Source organism: Notolepis coatsorum, assembly GCF_963971535.1.
Source record: "Notolepis coatsorum genome assembly, chromosome: 1".
Taxonomy (NCBI): domain Eukaryota; kingdom Metazoa; phylum Chordata; class Actinopteri; order Aulopiformes; family Paralepididae; genus Notolepis; species Notolepis coatsorum.
Genome location: NC_140165.1, coordinates 78145597 through 78166502, shown reverse-complemented (window position 1 = coordinate 78166502; position 20906 = coordinate 78145597). Strand labels below are relative to the sequence as shown.

The window sequence follows — 20906 nt, the reverse complement described above, 5'->3', positions numbered from 1 at the left end:
GGGTGGTCTGTCTCACGAGTCATTTGGATGATATTGAGGAGCCGTCTCATGTTGTCGGTAGAGTTCCTACCCTTAATAAAACCGGTCTGATCCTCGTTAATAATAAAAGGGAGTACTTTTTCCAGGCGCATGGACAGGATCTTGGAAAGCAACTTTTGGTCCGAATTGAGTAGGGCTATAGGCCTATAGGAGGCGCACTCCTCAGGGCATTTACCCTTCTTTTTTTTTTTAAACTTTGACCAGTCAGCTGGTTCTTTTAGCGTTTATCGCTTTTTCATCGCATTCATACTTGGTCAAGTTCGACCGACAGAAGCAGGCTGAAAGGGTTCAGATGGGGGGGAAGACACTCTGGGAAAGGCACGGCTGCCGTCCGGGATTCAAACGCGCTCAGCCCCAGATCCGCGACGAGCACGGTTGTCCACGGCGCTGAAATAGCACTTGCGGTACGTGGTGAGCTACTGGAGCTCCCCTGGCATTTACCCTTCTTAAGGAGAAGGCAGATATTAGCTTCCCGTAGAGACTGGGGCAGTATCCCCACCTCAGCGGAGTGATTAAGCATTGCCAGCAGGGGATCTAATAGAATATGACCGAACTCTTTATAAAACTTGCATCCGAAACCGTCCGGGCCCGGAGCCTTACCAGATGGCATAGCCTTAAGGGCGCCCAGAGCTTCTTCCTTCGTAATTGGGGCGTTAAGGAGCAAGTTCTGATCTTTCGATACCTTAGGGAGGTGTAATTCAGCGAAGAAGGCCTGCATGTCAGAGAGAGCACCATCGGGTCGCTCGGTCCTATAGAGTTGGGCATAGAAAGAGGCAAACTCTTTGTTAATAGTTTTGGTGTCAAAGGACCTGACCCCGTTGGAGTCAGAGATTGAGGCTATTACTTGGGTGTCAGCCCTTTTTTTTGCCAAGTTAGCCAGGCACCTACCCGGCTTGTCACCGTGTTCGTACATTCTCTGTTTGGCAAATTTAAGAGAATATTCGGCGTCCTGGATCAGAAGAGTGTTTAGCGCCGCTCTGGTGGCCGTAAGCTCCATAAGCACAGCCGGGGCTGGGTTTGAAACATGCTGATTTTCAAGGTCGGCTAGTTTGGATTCGAGAAGTTTACATTGTTCATTTTTCTTGCGCTTCTTGGATGATACATAAGATATAATCAGTCCACGAGAAAAGACCTTAGATGTTTCCCAGAGTAGAGACGGGTTATCCGTAGAGCGAAAGTTAATTGAGTAGAACATTTTAAATTCCGAATCGAAATAGGAGACAAATATATCATCTTTGAGGAGGTATGGGTTGAGGCGCCAACGCCTCGACAGCGCTCTCTCTTCTGACAGAGAGTAGACCAGGTATATAGGGGCGTGATCCGATAGAACGATGCTTCCGATTGTGCAGGACGATACTAGAAAGAGCTTAGAGGAAGGGATGAAGAAATAGTCTATTCTACTGTTGCTCTTGTGTGGGCCGCTAAAAAAGGTGAACTTCAGTTCGGATGGGCAAAGGGTTCTCCAGACATCTGAGTATCCAGTGTCTTCGCATAGGGAGGTGAGCATCTTTGCTTGCCTAGAGGGGGAGCCAGACTGGGTGGGAGTTTGTCAAGAGACGGTATGAGGTGACAATTAAAGTCTCCGCCCACAAAGGCGTTCTCAGAGGCCAGGCCATTAAATTCAGCAAATATCTTGGATAGAAAGTCAGGGGAATAGCCTGGGGGACAGTATACATTCATAAATGTCATTTCTTTACCCTTAAGAACCCCTTTGATAATCACATAGCAACCTTGGCTATCCACAGAGGAAGTTATAAGTCTAAAGGGGAGATTTTTATTGATCAATATGGCCACGCCCCTACTAAACGTAGAATAGTTTGTAGCAAAGACCTGTCCTACCCAGCTCTTTTGGAGTTTAGCAGTGTCGTTGGGCCCCATATGAGTTTCTTGTAAAAAAGCAATCGACACATTCTCCCTCCTTAAAAAGGTCAGAATCGCCTTCCTCTTAGCCAACCTCTGCAGGCCTCGAACATTCCAGGAGCAGAGCTTGAAGCTCTCAGAGTTAGCCGTAGCCATAGAACATTGAAGGGCGTGTAGGTGGGGCAGACCTGGGCAAGCCTGTGGGCATGTAGAATTCACTTAACTTAAACACTATGCACACGTATTTCGAGCCATACATAAAACATATAATAATGACATAAAAAACATATAAATGTGTGGGACCGGTGGGTCTTTCCCCAACATCACAGGGACTCACCAACATTTCCAGAGACTTCAAACCTACCACTCGTAGAACCATCTCCGTGGCCAACTGCCACATTTCCCTGTATACAAAAGTGCCTCAGAGTGTAAAGCAAACAAGAAAAAATCAAATTGAACCATAAGCCAATAGTAAGGTCAACGGCTGGAACCCAGAACTGTCGGTAAAAGGGGGGGGGGGGGGGTGTATCTGCCAGGCATGCTGCGACAAAACAGGCGCGCAGTACCTCCACCAGGCCGGGAGGGGGCGATACCCTGTCCGTGAGACTATTATCTCCCCTGACGCTGGTTCGACCCTACACAGTTATGCCTCCCCACCAGAGGAGGGCGCTGTGCCGGGGGCCGTCCGCCGCTCCCGCGAGCACATTGTCAGCAGCAAACATTAATGGGAGCCATGCGGGTTGCATGAACCGGTTGAGAGTCAAACAGGTGGCGCAGCCACGAGACCCCATCTCGCTCGACGTGTAATCAACAGTAAATGCATCCCGGTGGCAATGATCAAAAACATGGCCGGGAGCTGGTATATCGCGCAGAAGTTATAAGCGTGGCAGAAATATCCGAAACAGAATAGAATAGGGCCTGCTCCTTCCGAAACGTTAACAGTTAGCAACCTAGCCCGTGGCCATGGTCGTGCAACAGTACAACAGTCATATACAACATACTTGTCCCCCTCCTCCCCTTATGTCAGATAGCGAGAGAAAAAATAAAAAGATAACTTTCCAGGCGAGGCCTAATGTCAAGTATTCATCCATACTCACTGTGACGACCCCCACTCTACCTGCAATGGGGAGTCTTCTGACTCAAAGAGCAGGTTGGAGTGGGTAGGTCGTTACCCCAATTTGAATCACCTGTGCAGTGCAGAGAGCTGCCTGCACACACAGTATATATGTTTCCCTTGTCTAAACCCTTCTGTCTGCTTCTCCCATCTGCTTCTCCCATCTGCTTTTCCACTTCAGACACCACAGGTTGTATCAGCCACCAAGTGAACCATCTTGGGATCCTTATCCATTCTGATACATACCTATTTGTTTATGCTTTTGTTGTTTAATCAATTATTGTTTTTAGATAGGATTAAATAAATCATTGTTGTTAAATTGAACTCTCATGTCTTGACAACCCATATTTGACAAAGCTCTTCTGGTTCGTCATACTCACATATGTAATAAGATATCAAATGCGACCCCTTTCTGTGTGATAGCCGTAGCAGTATGCTAACGGTCCATCGCTACTACCACGTCAGGATCTGATGAGGCCGGTGTCGGGTCCGCGTTCAGCTCCGGTGGAGCCAGCGTCGGGTCCGCGTCTCGCCCCGGTGAAGCTGGTGTCGGGTCCGCGTCTCGCCCCGGTGGAGCCAGCGTCAGGCCCACGTCTCGCCCTGGTGAAGCCGGTGTCGGGTCCGCGTCTCGCCCAGGTGGAGCCAGCGTCATGCCCGCGTCTTGCCCTGGTGAAGCCGGTGTCGGGTCTGCGTCTCGCCCTGGCGAAACCGGTGTCGAGGTCCCTCTGGGCCGGGTCCTCAGGAAGTCCACGGCGTCCTTGGGCGATGGTAGATGCAGCCTGCCCTCCTTGGTTCGGATGATTAGCCTCGCAGGGAACTGGAGCAATGGTTTAAATCCGCGCTTGTACAGGGGCCCCATGACATCTCGGTATTGTGATCGTTGCTCGACCACCTCGGGGGAATAATCTTCGAAGATAGAGACTGGTTTCCCTCTGTATGTCAGATTCCCTCTCCTCTTGCGAGCTTCCAGGATAATAGTCTCTTTGATCTTGTAGTGATGTAAGCGGGCAATTACGGCCCTAGGCCTGGAGCCTGGTGCTGGTCTGGGTGTTAGCGTCCTGTGGCATCGGTCAAGCTCCGGTGGTGTAGCGAGGACATCTTTCCCCATGATTTCCACCAGGACCTCCGCGAAAAAGACACTGGGACGGTTGCTGTACAGGGATTCGTCCAGGCCCAGGATGCGTATGTTAGAACACCGACTACGTGACTCAACATCAATTAGCTTGTTTCTTAGCTTGTCGATGACTATATCCTGAGCTGTGCATCTTACTTCCAGCTCCGCCATCCTATCCGACCACCTATCCATGCCGCCCTCCACGGAGGTCAAGCGTTGGGTATGGTCTGCGATCTCCTGCTGGAAGCCGTCGAGTCTAGACTCGAGCGAGGCAGCAAACGTTCTGAACTCCGTGGTGAAGGCCTGTTTGAGCTCCTCCATTAGCTTAGCCATGGTAGCCCCATCCACAGGGGCGGCCTCGCTTCTCAAGACTCGTGCAGTCATCACGCTCGTTATTCTTTTCCTTTTTGGGTCGAATAGTACAGTCTTAGATACGGATGTTGTATATTAGTGGTTCAATCATCTTGGGAAAAAAAAGGCTTTTTAAAGTAAAATAAAAGTTCGGGAGCGGCAGCGTGGCTCAGAGACGTTCACATCCTTCCGACCCGGAACCGGAACCCCTGGTCTTCTTAAAGGATGTTAAGCTATAGTACCTGGTCTTCTTAAAGGATGATGGATGCCTCGGGGTCTTGGCCAAGATTGTAGTGACTGCTCTACATGCACCTCCGAGGCCTTGGATCAGTTATTCACCGCCGTCTGTCCGTGGTCCTGTCAACTGATTAACAGTATCAACAGACTGTTAACAGATTAACAGTCAACGCGGTTTCATTGCTGGGTTAAGTACTTCTATTCTATTCACATAATACGCCTACTTCATATATCTACTCCATTCACATATATGCCTACCACTTGTATCTATTGCTATGTCCGCCTACTACAATCTCATGAGCTGTCTAACGCCTGTCCCGTCTCCCTGTCTCCCTATGACTTGCTGTCCTGGAGTGTTGACCGGAGTGTTGGACGTCCCGTGACGAAGGCCGGGAGGTTGCGACCCCCTCTGCGTGCCCCCCTGTCTCCGGAGGTCTCGTAGTGGTGACCGGAGTGCCGGATGTCCCGCGATGACGTCGGGGAGTTCGCGACCCTCTCTGCGCCGCCCCCTATCTCCCTGTCTCCGGCTGTCCCTGAGCAACGACCGGAGTGTTAAATGTCCCTTGACTAAGACGGGGAGGACGTGACCCTCTTTGCGCCGCCCCTGTGCCTCAAATAGATTCGCTATCAGCTCTATCTTTAATCTTTCAAAATGTTCAGTTGCTATCGCTATTAGCTCTATCTTTAATTTTTCAAAATGTACAGTTGCTATTGCATGCACTCATCTGTGTTCCACTACACACATGAGTGCATGCTTACCAACTGTCCGTCTGCAACACTACTATCACCAACATCTAAGAAGGGAGATCCCCCCTTGAATGGCCCTTCTAAGGTTTCTCTCCTCCACACTGCCTGTGGAGCTTTTTTCCCCTATTGTTAGGTTTTAGTGAGTTTTTCCTTACCTTCGCGTGGGGTATGTCTGGGAGTGCTTGCATTCTTTCATTTATTTGTATTCATCTAAAAATGTTTGGACCTTATGGTGTTCTTGTTCTGTTCTTGACTTATTGTTATGTTTTCTTCTTGACTTGTTTAAAGAAGATCTGTACGGCCCATGGGGACATTAACGTGTGTTGTCGGGCCCTATAAATAAATTTGATTTGATTTGATTTGATTTGATGTAGAGCTATAGTACCTGGTATTCTTAAAGGATGTTAAGCTATAGTACCTGGTCTTCTTAAAGGATGTAGAAGTATAGTACCTGGTCTTCTTAAATTATGTTAAGCTATAGTACCTGGTCTTCTTAAAGGATGTTAAACTATAGTACCTGGTCTTCTTAAAGGATGTAGAACTATAGTACCTGGTCTTCATAAAGGATGTTAAGCTATAGTACCTGGTCTTCTTAAAGGATGTTAAGCTATAGTACCTGGTCTTCTTAAAGGATGTAGAGCTATAGTACCTGGTCTTCTTAAATGATGTAGAGCTATAGTACCTGGTCTTCATAAAGGATGTTAAACTATAGTACCTGGTCTTCTTAAAGGATGTTAAGCTATAGTACCTGGTCTTCATACAGGATGTTAAACTATAGTACCTGGTCTTCTTAAAGGATGTTAAACTATAGTACCTGGTCTTCTTAAAGGATGTAGAACTATAGTACCTGATCTTCTTAAAGGATGTAGAACTATAGTACCTGGTCTTCATAAAGGATGTTAAACTATAGTACCTGGTCTTCTTAAAGGATGTAGAACTATAGTACCTGGTCTTCATAAAGGATGTTAAACTATAGTACCTGGTCTTCTTAAAGGATGTAGAACTATAGTACCTGGTCTTCTTAAAGGATGTTAAGCTATAGTACCTGGTCTTCATAAAGGATGTTAAGCTATAGTACCTGGTCTTCATAAAGGATGTTAAACTATAGTACCTGGTCTTCTTAAAGGATGTTAAACTATAGTACCTGGTCTTCATAAAGGATGTTAAGCTATAGTACCTGGTCTTCTTAAAGGATGTAGAACTATAGTACCTGGTCTTCATAAAGGATGTTAAACTATAGTACCTGGTCTTCATAAAGGATGTTAAACTATAGTACCTGGTCTTCATAAAGGATGTAGAACTATAGTACCTGGTCTTCATAAAGGATGTTAAGCTATAGTACCTGGTCTTCTTAAAGGATGTTAAGCTATAGTACCTGGTCTTCATAAAGGATGTTAAGCTATAGTACCTGGTCTTCTTAAAGGATGTAGAACTATAGTACCTGGTCTTCATAAAGGATGTTAAACTATAGTACCTGGTCTTCTTAAAGGATGTTAAGCTATAGTACCTGGTCTTCTTAAAGGATGTAGAACTATAGTACCTGGTCTTCTTAAAGGATGTAGAACTATAGTACCTGGTCTTCTTAAAGGATGTAGAACTATAGTACCTGGTCTTCATAAAGGATGTAGAACTATAGTACCTGGTCTTCATAAAGGATGTTAAGCTATAGTACCTGGTCTTCTTAAAGGATGTTAAGCTATAGTACCTGGTCTTCTTAAAGGATGTAGAACTATAGTACCTGGTCTTCTTAAAGGATGTAGAGCTATAGTACCTGGTCTTCTTAAAGGATGTTAAGCTATAGTACCTGGTCTTCTTAAAGGATGTTAAGCTATAGTACCTGGTCTTCTTAAAGGATGTAGAGCTATAGTACCTGGTCTTCTTAAAGGATGTTAAACTATAGTACCTGGTCTTCTTAAAGGATGTTAAGCTATAGTACCTGGTCTTCTTAAAGGATGTTAAGCTATAGTACCTGGTCTTCATAAAGGATGTTAAGCTATAGTACCTGGTCTTCTTAAATGATGTTAAGCTATAGTACCTGGTCTTCTTAAAGGATGTTAAGCTATAGTACCTGGTCTTCTTAAAAGATGTTAAGCTATAGTACCTGGTCTTCTTAAAGGATGTTAAACTATAGTACCTGGTCTTCTTAAAGGATGTAGAACTATAGTACCTGGTCTTCATAAAGGATGTTAAGCTATAGTACATGGTCTTCTTAAAGGATGTTAAGCTATAGTACCTGGTCTTCTTAAAGGATGTTAAACTATAGTACCTGGTCTTCTTAAAGGATGTTAAACTATAGTACCTGGTCTTCTTAAAGGATGTAGAACTATAGTACCTGGTCTTCTTAAAGGATGTAGAACTATAGTACCTGGTCTTCTTAAAGGATGTTAAGCTATAGTACCTGGTCTTCTTAAAGGATGTAGAACTATAGTACCTGGTCTTCTTAAAGGATGTAGAACTATAGTACCTGGTCTTCTTAAAGGATGTAGAACTATAGTACCTGGTCTTCTTAAAGGATGTAGAACTATAGTACCTGGTCTTCATAAAGGATGTTAAGCTATAGTACCTGGTCTTCTTAAAGGATGTTAAGCTATAGTACCTGGTCTTCTTAAAGGATGTAGAACTATAGTACCTGGTCTTCATAAAGGATGTAGAACTATAGTACCTGGTCTTCTTAAAGGATGTTAAGCTATAGTACCTGGTCTTCTTAAAGGATGTTAAGCTATAGTACCTGGTCTTCTTAAAGGATGTTAAGCTATAGTACCTGGTCTTCTTAAAGGATGTTAAGCTCTAGTACCTATTCTTCTTAAAGGATGTTAAGCTATAGTACCTGGTCTTCTTAAAGGAAAACTCCAACATTTTGGGAAATTAGCTTATTTAACATCTTCCCTGGAGTTAGACAAGAAGGATCCGAACCGATTGAAGTTCATGGATATCATGACTGTGGTAAGTTTTAAGGGGCTAGCGTTACACAATAAATGAGTTATAATAATACCACGAGTGTGGATTCACTCGCCCAAACCCTGTAGCCGTGCATCACAGTCATGAAAGGGGCTAACTAGGTCGATAGTCCAGCAACGTTGTGACTGTCCTATTCATCAATCTCACAATATTCGCTAACGTTAGACAGATGGAATACAGCCTTCCATCTAAAAACATAAATGAAAACTTACCACAGTCATGGTATCCATAAACTTCAATCAGTTCGGATCCTTTGAATGAAATGAAAATGTAAACAAACACTGGCCTCACGTTAGAAAGTAGCACTGGTGACGTGAAATAACTGAGCCCAGAGAGGAGTGGTTCGGCAAAAAAAATGTCTGAGTATATTTGCTTAGAAAACGTAAATGTCGAATTCAATTATTTTTTATTTCTCCACGTGGTAAATACACAGTTCTGTTCCGTTATGGCTTCGCTCAGCACCAGTTGCATATATCTCGCTTCAGCATATATACACTGAATAATTTCACAAATGTACCTTTAAATGCCAGCATTCATCTGGCCACACCCCCATCCGCTTACCTATATAAGCAGGGATGGTGCCACACACTCATCTCCTTCTCAAATTTCATCACAAGCAACGTGTTGCTCATATGCCCACTTGACGTGGAGAAAAATATTGTTTACAAGGAAAGGAAGAACAAGGAGATACGTTGACATCATATCTTTATTTTCTCTCTCACTTTTTTCGAGAAAATACGGCGATATTGTCTTCGTACTGGAGTGTCTGGAAGATGATGATCATTCTAAAAATCCTCCACCGGTTTTCGTATTGGGAGCACGCCGCTGCATGCTTCTCAACTGCAGTTCCTTGCTGTGTTTGTTGGGGTGAAACCTGTCAGGCCACAGCTTAACTGTCGGACGCGCCGCTGTTGTGAGAAGCGGTGGGTTTCAGGTTGGGTGAGTACTGTTGCTGGCGGGCTTCACTTGTCTGTTAGTGCTATGGGGGCTACTTGACAATGTTTATGGAAACCGGCCCCAGGCTAGGGTCCTTTGTTCAGCCACCTAGGCGACAGAAGACCTTGGTCTGAAGACCATTGTAGTTTTAACTAGTGGGCCGCGACCATTAACACTGGTGATCCCTGTGTGTTCTGGACGAGTGGTTATCTCTCTGTCCCGTGTTAAGCCCCTTCTTTCATATCCAAATGAGAGTATTCCTTCACGAGGAGATATGTGCATGGATGTGCGATAGCGGCAAATCCATGTTCGAGTCAGCTACACAGGCCAGTTTGGTATTGTGCTGATTCCGTCGCGTGTTGGTAAAATCACCGTTGTAAAGCAGTGTTGACATCTTGTTTCTCTTTTCTCTTAAAAAGTGAGGAGAGGTTCAGAACGGCGGCTTGTCTGGGTGAGTGTTATGTCATTGTATACATGTTCAGGTGATAGCTGCTTAGCTTACGGTTGGCCAGTCAGCTGTTAGCTGCTGCGTTAGCCTGCTGGGATCGCTGCATGGCCTACTTAGGTTGGGCCTACTGTTAGCCAGTCAGCTGTTAGCTGCGGCGCTAGCATGTCGTGATCACTAGGTAACGTTAGCTTGCTGCTATAGGCCAAGGCCTGGTGCGGGGTAGCTTTAGCTCCTCGCGCGCCGCCGCGAGCTCGCTTCTGGTCGCGTGCGCCGTTAGCTCGCCGTCTCGCGAGCAGGGGTAGTAGCGCCCGAACGGTTGGAGCGGCCGTTAGCTTAATGCTACTCTGTTGAACGTGCTTTGATTATAAACATGTTTTACACTCTTGACTACGACGTCATCCTTGACAGGGGATGTTCGTCGACCCTGCCCTGAGCCTGGACGGGGATTGCGTCAACAAAGAGGACTGTAGCGACTGGTTGGAGCGGCGACGCTGCCCGGATCGAACAACACAGGACGGCTGTGTTCTACGGTATCTTGTGACTGCACTTCGCTGATCTACGTTCCGGGTAGGACAAGGTTGACCAGACCTTATAACACGTCTTCTGGTTTTACTTTTCTAAATGTTTTGTGAATGACGATATTTTCCCAAAACGTGTGTTGCTGCAATGCATTTAGGATACGACGCGAGTTATGTGTGAACTGTCTTGTCACTGGCAGTTAGCTTCTCCGTGCAAATCGGGTTGTTACAGATGTGAAAATGATCTGGTTGTTGTGTGAGAAACATCATGTGTGTTGTTATGTACCGTGTACTCACAACTAAGGTAACTAACCTATGAAGCTATGCTTAGTGACAAGTGAGTAAAAGAATGTTCTTTTCTCAGCCTGTGATGACAATGAACAGTGTTCACATATTAACAGGTTTCCTGTTTTAACTGGGCGTATTAAGGGTAAAATAAGAGGATTGTGTTCCCCCCCGGTTCCCTGGGGACTTTTTCATCCTCCTATCAGACATGTTGCACTACATTGTGTCTTTTGTGTGGTAGGGATGCGATGTAACCCTTAGCTTGATTGCTGAGGTTGTGCTAAAACTGCTGGAGAAACTTTATTTTCCTGAAAGAAAAGATTGTTTGGTCGCTGTCGTGTGTGCTTAGCAAGGCCTGTGGCCGATACTAATCGAGAATTATGTATTCTCTCATTATGAAAAACGGCGTTCCTCTGTAGAGTGTTTTTGCCATTTTTTGTAGGTGATGGTGGGTTGTGTGTGTCATGTGACCTACAACTGGGTTGGACTGGCCACAGAAGCACATGTGTATGTTGGACCGGGGCTCTTAGAGCCCTCTCTATTCTGTGTTTTTTCCTTAGTAAAAATCAGATAGCAGGTTAGCTCATGCGCTGTGTGGAGCTGTCAAACGCTTCATAGAGCTGACTATGACTGTGTCATATTCTTTTTTTGTCATTACATCGTATCATGGGTGTGGGGTCGTAAAGGGGTGAACTGGTAACCTTTCCTCTCCCCCTTGTTTCTGTCGGTCAGGGGTACACCCCCTGTCCTTCAAGGTTCCCGTCACGTTACGGTTCGGCACGTTACGGGGGGGGGGGGGGGGAGGGAGTTTCCTGGTCCCACGGCCTGGTATATTGGGCGTGTGCACCGCAGGAATTCCCCCGCCATAGAGTACGTCACTGTGCGCGTCTCTGTTGGTAGGACTTCCGTGTGCTGTTCAGGTCCATGTGATGGATCTGTTTCAGGGGGGTGGTCAGGGCTCCTCCTCACCAAGCGCCTATTCAGGCCTTCTGTGAGTTCGGACTCCTTCTTCCATGTGAGGGAGCCTCCATCAGAGTACAGAGCCTTCCTCCTCAGATTGTCAAAGTGAGTGGACCCTCTAGAACAGGGAGGGGCAACTGGCGGCCCGCGGGCCGCATGCGGCCCTCACCGACGTTCCATGCGGCCCCAGGCCAATATTAAAAAAAAAAAAAAAAAAAAAAAAAAAAAATTATTTTTTTATTTTTTTATTTTGTTATTTTTTTTATTTTTTTTTATTGTATTCGACTAAGAAGAGTTGGCAGTCGACTATGGCTCCTTTCGATCGATTAGTCGACTATTTGACTAATAGGGGTCAGCCCTAGTGTGGACATATGAAACGCTGTTGAAAGTGCCGTGCAGCAATATGGGGGTTTTGATAAACTGTCGGCTGTTGTTACCGATGGAGCACCGGCAATGAAAGTAAAACGCACAGGATTCGCCGGGCTTCTAAGGCAGAGTGGCGTTGAGTGTCCAATGCTGCACTGCATTATACATCAGGTAAGTTCGCTAACATAATTTCCATCTATTGTGGGTCACTAATAATGACCAATGCGAGTCGAGTGTAGTAAAATTATATGCGAGAGTCGTTAAATCGTTTTTCTTTTTTTTTTATCTGATATAGGAGGCTCTCTGTGCCAAGAAGCTTGACTACAGCCATGTTATGGATTTGGTTACCAAGGTTACCAATCTAATTCGTGGAGGCAACAGGTCACTAAACCATAGAAAGTTTGTCTCCTTTTTGGAAGAGATGGACACTGATTATGGCGACTTGCAGCTACACACAGAAATCCGATGGCTGAGCCGTCGGAAAGTACAGGAACGACATTGAAACACTGCAAATGCAATTCAATGATCGGTTTGAAGATTTCAACGGCATGCAGTCACGGATAGCGCTGTTTGCCGGCCCCCTCACCGCTACGGTGTCAGAGCAGCCCCCACCGTTGCAGCTTGAACTGTGCGAGCTACAGTCGGATCCTTTTTTTCAAGCAAAGAGAAATGAGAGGGGAATTTCGTTTTGGAAACTGCTACCTGAGCCCCGCTTCCCACTCCTCAGGGACTTTGCCCTCTCTATGGCCAGTATGTTTGGGAGCACATACATATGTGAGAGCAATTTCTCAAACATGAAGCACATCAAGTCAAAGGAGAGAAACAGGCTGTCGGATGAAACATTATTTCATCTGATGCAGATTGCATGCACAAACATTGAAGTTGACATTCCTGCTATTGTGCGCCAACAAGAGAGACCACAAGTGTCTCATTAAAGACAGGGGGGGAGGAGATGATGAAGAGGTGTAGAGGGGGGGGGAAGGAGATGATGAAGAGGTGTAGAGAGGGGGGGGGAAGGAGATGATGAAGAGGTGTAGAGAGGGGGGAAGAGATGATGAAGAGGTGTAGAGAGGGGGGGAGATGATGGAGAGGTGTAGAGAGGGGACCATTATTATTATTATTATTATTATTATTATTATTATTATTATTATTATTATTATTATTATTATTATTATTATTATTATTATTATTATTATTATTATTATTATTATTATTATTATTATTATTATTATTATTATTATAACCATTATTGACCCACTGTGGGGCGAGGGTGAATGTCATGCCAGTTTGATAAAGGGTCAATGGGAGGCATGTAGTATTGCACTTTACTTTACTTGCACTTTACTTGTTTACTATAGTGTTCAGATAACACTAATAACACAAACACAAAGCAGCATTCCTGCTGCATTTCACTACAACAGTAAATCAAAAGTGCAATAATAAATGATTTTGTTAAATGTATACACTTTTATCCTGCTACTAAACAAAACATTCCTGAGTGCTTCATATCCATAACATGCATTTCAGTGTTATAATGTTTTGTTTAGTAGCAGGATAAAAGTTTATACATTTAACAAAATCATTTATTATTGCACTTTTGATTTACTGTTGTAGTGAAATGCAGCAGGAATGCTGCTTTGTGTTTGTTGAGCAGTGGGCTTTAAGTTCATACATTTATTTTATTAGAAGCCTTAATTATAATTGATCATTTTTGTATATATTTGGGGTTACACAGCAATACTTTTAAATTCAGCTGTTTATAAATTCATAAAGTTGAAATTGCATTACTAAATGCATTTGAAATGGAATAAAAACAAAGTTACAACAAATTATAATTGTTTATATACCTTGTGACTATTAGGGCTATTTGAGTGATGGGGTACTACTGGCGGGACTGCCGATAAACAATGCGGCCCCCCAGATTGATTGTGGACATTTTGTGGCCCTCACCATATACAAAGTTGCCCACCCCTGCTCTAGAAGGTGTCCTATTCTATTGTATATGTATTCGATTCAATTCGATTATTGAGTGTGTATGGGTTCAGTGCCTCTTCCCCGGAGAGCCCTAAAACCAATTTTTTACATGGCTCAAGGTGCAATATATTCTTTTCAATCTGTACAGCTCGCGTGGGAAGTCTCTCTGGGGATCCCCGTCTCCTTCCTATGGGAGGGTGGTGGGATGTAAAAATGTGATTTTTTTTTACCCCCGGCTGTGTAGACTGGGATACATACTGTTGATGCTTCCTTCTTTTCTATTCAAAAAGTGTTGGAGTTAGGAAGTGTCACACCCCTCTTGTCGTTCCCCTGGGCGCCTTGGGGATTCAATGACAGGTCTAAATAGCCTGTTCTTTGATGGGGGTGTGTCCCGACGCACGTATAGTGCTAGCTCGCTGTAAACAGGCGACTGACTGGCACGCCTTGGTTGCTTGTGGTTAAAACGGCGTTTTTATAAAGCGACTGAGATGGGGGTTTTTCCTCTTCCGACGACCACATCCCACGACCTGGGTTGGTTATCGACGGATTCTCGTTCATGTCTGGGGGATGATGACGGAATGGATCTGAACATATGTAGAGGGGTCTCACGCCCTTGGGGTGGGCCACCAGGCGCGGTTCGCCCGAACGTCTGGGTGGCGCCTTCTTTTCATGTTAAGATCGACACGCATATCTGCCCTTTCTCCTGGAGTAGGCATGTCGGCGTGGTTAGGGCACGGGACTGGTTCTGGTCACGCTGGTCCGGATCAGTTGAACCCGTTGTCCGCCGGGGATGCAGATCTGCTGTTCTGGTACCCTGAGGGACTTGGGCTTTTTTCAGGGGGAAAAATGCCAGGTCGGTCCGGGTGTCACAGGGTTAAGCGCTATGGAGACCCTGGTTGGGTACGTTTTTACTCAGCACTGTCGTAATGGCTTACGGCCATGCCAACCTGTACACGCTCGATCTCGTCGGATCTCGGCCGCTACACAGGTTGGTCCTGGTTAGTACTTGGTTGGGAGACCGCCTGGGAATACCAAGTACGGTGTGCTTAGGGGCTGGTTCTCCATTCTTTTTCGCTCCTCTCTCACGCATGGCGAAGAGGGGCCTGTTGGGGTGGTCTTTGACCTCCTCTGGTGACCCTGTGCTTCCCGTATCGCCAGGCCCGGTCCGAGGTAATGTTTCGTCGACCCGTAGGCCTGGGTTAACCCTTTTTTGAAAACTGAAACACTTGTACTGCGGTATAGCCGGTGTATACCCGCAGGTGTGTTTTGGAGTTTTTTCTTGAGGGGTTATAGGAACAACCACCGCATTGGGTAACGCCAAGGTGGTTGATTCCCTGGTGTGTTGGAGCAGTGTCAACTCTCGGGTTCACCGGTTGAGGGTGCCCCTGCATGTTCATGACGTCTGCCAATCGTGTCAGCCTTCTCTGCCTCAACCCCTCTGGGTGGGGTTTTTTAAATGGAGGCTTGGTCATGCAACAACGCCAGCATACGGCCCTTCCGCCGGGGCGGCTGTGTTCAGCTGTCCCCTCTGGCGCCTGTCTCGTCCGCAGTCTCCAGGCTAGGGTTAACAGCCTGTTGCCTGGTTTTTCCCCGGTGCGCTGCCTGCTTCCGTTGGTTAACCTTTTTTGTGTGCTTACGGCCATGCTGACTGCCTGTTCTGCAGGGTCAGTGTGCCAGGCGGTGTACTATTGGGGGGACAGGGCCTGCTCGGCTGAGGGGCCTTTGTCCGAATACGCTGGCGATGTGGGGGGCGGGGTCACTAAGTGCCCGCCTGGTGGGGTCTTGATGCTGGCATCATGGACTTCTCCGGGCCCCCGTTCCAGGGGGTCCAGTCCCTTTGGTGGGTCTGGGTCTTCCTTCGCGCTCCGCTGCTGCGGCCTTGCCACAGGGTTGGGTTTGCCCTTGACCCCGTGATTCTGGGGGCAGTAACGAGGTTGTTTCCTCCGTTCGTTCCCGGGTGGCATGCGGGTTGTGCGTGTGTGTAGTCGTGGGGTCAAGCCACGCTCTGCTCACCCTGTGCGTTGAGTTGCTTGAGTGCCTCTTCGCCCGGTCGGGTCCGTTGCCCTCCCGTGAAGCCACCAATAGGGGGGGTGCCCTCCATTAGGGTGGGTCGGGGGGGCTCGGCCCTCCCTGATCTGATGGCTGTGGGGGGCCTCAGCGGGGTGTATTTGTCGAGCTATGGCTCCCGCTCAGCTCCTGTTATGCAACTGGTGCTGAGCGAAGCCATAACGGAACAGAACGTTAGGTTATGTATATAACCAAGTTCTGTTAGTTATGGTGCGCTCAGCACCAGGACGCCGCTGCGGCCCTTGATTTTTCATTGTGGTGAAATTTGTTGGGAAGGAGATGAGTGTGTGGCACCATCCCTGCTTATATAGGTAAGCGGATGGGGGTGTGGCCAGATGAATGCTGGCATTTAAAGGTACATTTGTGAAATTATTCAGTGTATATATGCTGAAGCGAGATATATGCAACTGGTGCTGAGCGCACCATAACTAACAGAACTTGGTTATATACATAACCTAACGGTCACAACATGTTTACAGGAACGTTTTGGAGTTGTATTTGGAGTGTATTTCGTGACTGTAGGGGACTGACCCACTTCCAGTGATGAAGCTAAGCTACGCTAACGGTGCGGGCGTTCCCTAAGCCTAATGCATGCAGAGAGACAAAAAAGGTATGTATCTTCTTGTCTAAGATGTTAAATAAGCAAATTTCCCAAAATGTTGGAGTTTTCCTTTAAAGGATGTTAAGCTATAGTACCTGGTCTTCTTAAAGGATGTTAAGCTATAGTACCTGGTCTTCTTAAAGGATGTTAAGCTCTAGTACCTGGTCTTCAGGGATGGTCTTCCAGAAGAAGCTCCTCACTCGTTTCTTCTTCCTCAAGCCTCCTCCTCCTACAGGGTCTCCGAGGCCTGGGACCAAGAGCAGAGGAGGAAGTGGAGGAGGAGGAGGAGGAGGAGGAGGAGGAGGAGGAGGAGGAGGAGGAGGAGGAGGTGGAGGAGGAGGAGGTGGAGGAGGAGGTGGACCTGGCACAGGGTGTCTACCCCGATTGCCATCGAAGACCAACAGTCTAGAAGGAGGTGGCGGGGACATCGGTGCAGCCATGCCCTCTTCCTGGAAGCTCTCTCTCTCATTGGCCGGAGAGACGCTGCCCATCACGTGCATCCCAGCAGCCGGTCAGATGAAAGGGGGGAGGGGCGGGGTTTGGATTCGGTCGCAGGGCTAAACGTCTCCACGGTGACGTGAAAGCCTTTGATGTCGCCAGTAGTGCCGCTGAATCGATGTCATCGTCACACGGTCACATCAGAGGTCGTCAATCGGTCAAATATCAAGGGTCAAATTCAACAGGTCAGAGGTTGATGCTCCTGAAGAGATCTGGAAACAAAGAAGGTATCAGCATTAGAATAAAAAAAGTAATTGTTTAACAATAAATCAAGTTACTACAGTCTCAAAGGCAAATGTTTTGACTCCTCCCAACCTATAAAATAAAGTGATGCATTTTCACAAACATTGCATTTTCTCATTCCACAGCAGTGCTGCGTAACATGTTCTTATTAGTAAGCTATCTTCTTATATCTCTCAATGTTGTTAGAATGGAATGTTGGAACCTATTGGACCCGTTCTAAGGTCTTTCACTACCACACTACAGACGGTTAGCCCTTTCACTACCACACTACAGATAATTAGCCCTTTCAATACCACACTACAGAAGGTTAACCCTTTCACTACCACACTACAGCATGTTAACCCTTTCACTACCACACTACAGACGGTTAGCCCTTTCACTACCACACTACAGATAATTAGCCCTTTCAATACCACACTACAGAAGGTTAACCCTTTCACTACCACACTACAGCATGTTAACCCTTTCACTACCACACTACAGATAATTAACCCTTTCACTAACACACTACAGAATGTTAACCCGTTCACTACCACACTACAGATACTTAACCATTTCACTACCACACTACAGAATGTTAACCCTTTCACTACCACAGAAGGTTAACCTTTCACTACCACACTACAGAAGGTTAACCCTTTCACTACCACACTACAGAAGGTTAACCTTTCACTACCACACTACAGAAGGTTAACCTTTCACTACCACACTACAGAAGGTTAACCCTTTCACTACCACACTACAGAAGGTTAACCTTTCACTACCACACTACAGAAGGTTAACCTTTCACTACCACACTACAGAAGGTTAACCCTTTCACTACCACACTACAGAAGGTTAACCTTTCACTACCACAGTACAGAAGGTTAACCTTTCACTACCACACTACAGAAGGTTAACCTTTCACTACCACAGTACCAAAAGGTTAACCCTTTCACTGCCACACAACAAAGGGTTACGCAAATGATTTCCGATCACCGCGTGTCAACTTGAGACTGAGTTTTAACTGATACTGTTGTTGATTGTAATTTTTATTGTCTTTGTTTATTTTACTTTTCTGTTCATTGTAAACGTGCTGCTGCTGTAAACGAGGGACCCTTCAGCTTCCTACGAGTTTAAATACATGAAAAATGTAATGAAAAAACATCGGAAAAAGATGATATCACAACAGAAGAATCGATGGGAAGGAAATACAGATGGCTGACACCATCCTCACCTCACATACTCGCTCACTCGTTCACTCCAAACACGCGCTGCAGAAGTAAACTAGGGCCGGGCTGCATCTGACCGTATTGACCTTGATCTATGTCAAAACCGCCTGGCGGTGACTCTGAAAGTACAGTATGTTTGGTGTAGACCTGCCCTTAACCCTTTCACTGCCACACAACAGCAGATCTGCCCTTAAAATGTAACAATAGACCATGTGTGTATTTGAGTGTGTTTCTCTGTGTGTGTGTGTGTGTGTGTGTGTGTGTGTGTGTGTGTGTGTGTGTGTGTGTGTGTGTGTGTGTGTGTGTGTGTGTGTGTGTGTGTGTGTGTGTGTGTGTGTGTGAAAGAGAGAGAGGGAGAGAATGCGTCTCTCTGTGTGTGTGTGTGTGTGTGTGTGTGTGTGTGTGTGTGTGTGTGCGTGTGTGAAAGAGAGAGAGAGAGAGAGAGAGAGAATGCGTCTCTGTGTGTGTGTGTGTGTGTGTGTGTGTGTGTGTGTGTGTAAGAAAGAGTGTGTGTTGCTGTGTGTGTGAGAGAGAGAGAGAGAGAGAGAGAGAGAGAGTGTGTGTTGCTGTGTGTGTGTGTGTGTGTGTGTGTCAGAGAGAGAGAGAGTGTGTGTTGCTGTGTGTGTTTGTGTGTGTGAGAGAGTGTGTGTTGCTGTGTGTGTTTGTGTGTGTGAGAGAGAGAGTGTGAGAGAGAGAGTGTGAGAGAGTGTTGCTGTGTGTGTGAGAGTGTGTTTGCTCTGCTGTTCCCTTTGAACCCTTTCTTTAGTAAATTGACTGCATTCATGAATAGAATAGAATAGAATAGAATAGAATAGAATAGAATAGAAATACTTTTATTATCCAGAGGGAAATTTGACACTGCAAATCGCTCAACATTAAACATTTAGACAGAACAGATGACGAATAAGAATAACAAAACAAATCAAATTGCCTAGGATAAGAATAGAATAAAATAGAATACAAATGGAATAAAATATACAGTAAATAAATACAGTAAAAATATACTGAAGTCTACAGTAGGTGTAATATTGAACAGTGCTGTTTCAAAAGTAAGAGTCCAGGAAGATGGTAACTGTCACTCTGTGCTCAGTGATGCAGTGAGGCACAGTGATGCATTGTATAGTCTGATGGCTGTCGGAATGAAGGACTTCCTGTGCCGTTCAGTGCTGCATTTAGGTAGTGTGAGCCTAGCACTGAACATGCTCCTCCTGTCAGCCAAGTCTGTGTATAGTGGGTGGGAGGGGTTTTCCCTGATGGCCTGGAGCTTAGCAAGGCTCCTCCTCTCCGCCACCCTCGCTAGGGAGTCCAGCTCCACCCCAACCACGCTACTGGCCTTCCTGACCAGCTTATCCAGCCTGGTTGTGTCCCCCGCTCTCAGTCCGCTGCCCCAGCAGGTCACAACGTACAAGAAGGCGCCCGCCACCACCGACTTATAGAACATCCTCAACATCCTTGTACAGACATTGAAGGATCTCAGCCTTCTGAGGAAGTAGAGTCGGCTCTGGCCCTTCTTGTACAGTGCCTCTGCGTGTTTTGACCCGTTCAGTTTGTTGTCGATGTGCACACCGAGGTATTTGTACACCTCAACCATGTCCACATCAATTCCCCTGATGGAAACAGGGGTCACAGGTGCACTCCTCCTCCTCCCCAGCTCCACCACCAGTTCCCTGGTCTTCACCACATTTAGCTGCAGGTGGTTTTTATCGCACCATGTGACGAAGTCCACTACCAGTTCCCGGTATTCCCTCTCGTCACCGTCCTTTATACATACCACTATCGCAGAGTCATCAGAAAACTTCTGAAGGTGGCAGGACTCTGACCGATAGTGGACGTCGTTGGTGTAGACAGTGAAGAGGAAGGGAGAGAGGACTGTCCCCTGCGGGGCCCCGGTGTTGCTGACCAGTCTGTCTGACACACAGCTCCGTAGGCGCACGTACTGTGGTCTGCCCGTCAGATAGTCAACAACCCAGGACACCAGGGGGGCCTACACCTGCATCGCCTCTAACTTCTCACCCAGCAGCCCAGGCCTTATGGTATCAAAAGCACTGGAGAAGTCAAAGAACATGACTCTCACAGTGCTCTTTTATCCAAAGCGCGTTACAACTTATGCCTCATATTCACCCGTTCACTCACACATTTCCACACCATGCAAGGTGCCAACCTGCTCATTGGGAGCAGTTAGGGGTTAAGTGTCTTGCTCAAGGACATGTCAACGCGCTGCCAGGAGGAGCCGGAATCGTACCAGGAACCTTCAGGTTACCAGATCAGCCTCTGTATCTTGTATAAAAGATACAATACTGTATCTTTATACAAACCACGTTTTCAACAAGGTTTTTACTTTGAGGTAGTGTGGAATATTCTATGCAAACTATAAGAAAT

General features: G+C 46.3%; 1 protein-coding gene across 1 annotated transcript in view; it reads right to left on the bottom strand.

Moving 5' to 3' along the window:
• Nucleotides 1-20906, bottom strand: part of LOC311238593 (uncharacterized protein) — a 181883-nt gene that overhangs the window by 54045 nt on the left and 106932 nt on the right. The window contains exon 2 of the mRNA XM_084326713.1: nucleotides 16737-17285. Coding sequence (XP_084182839.1) covers nucleotides 16737-17075 — 339 coding nt within the window. The 5' untranslated portion in view covers nucleotides 17076-17285. The remainder of the gene's footprint in view (nucleotides 1-16736; nucleotides 17286-20906) is intronic.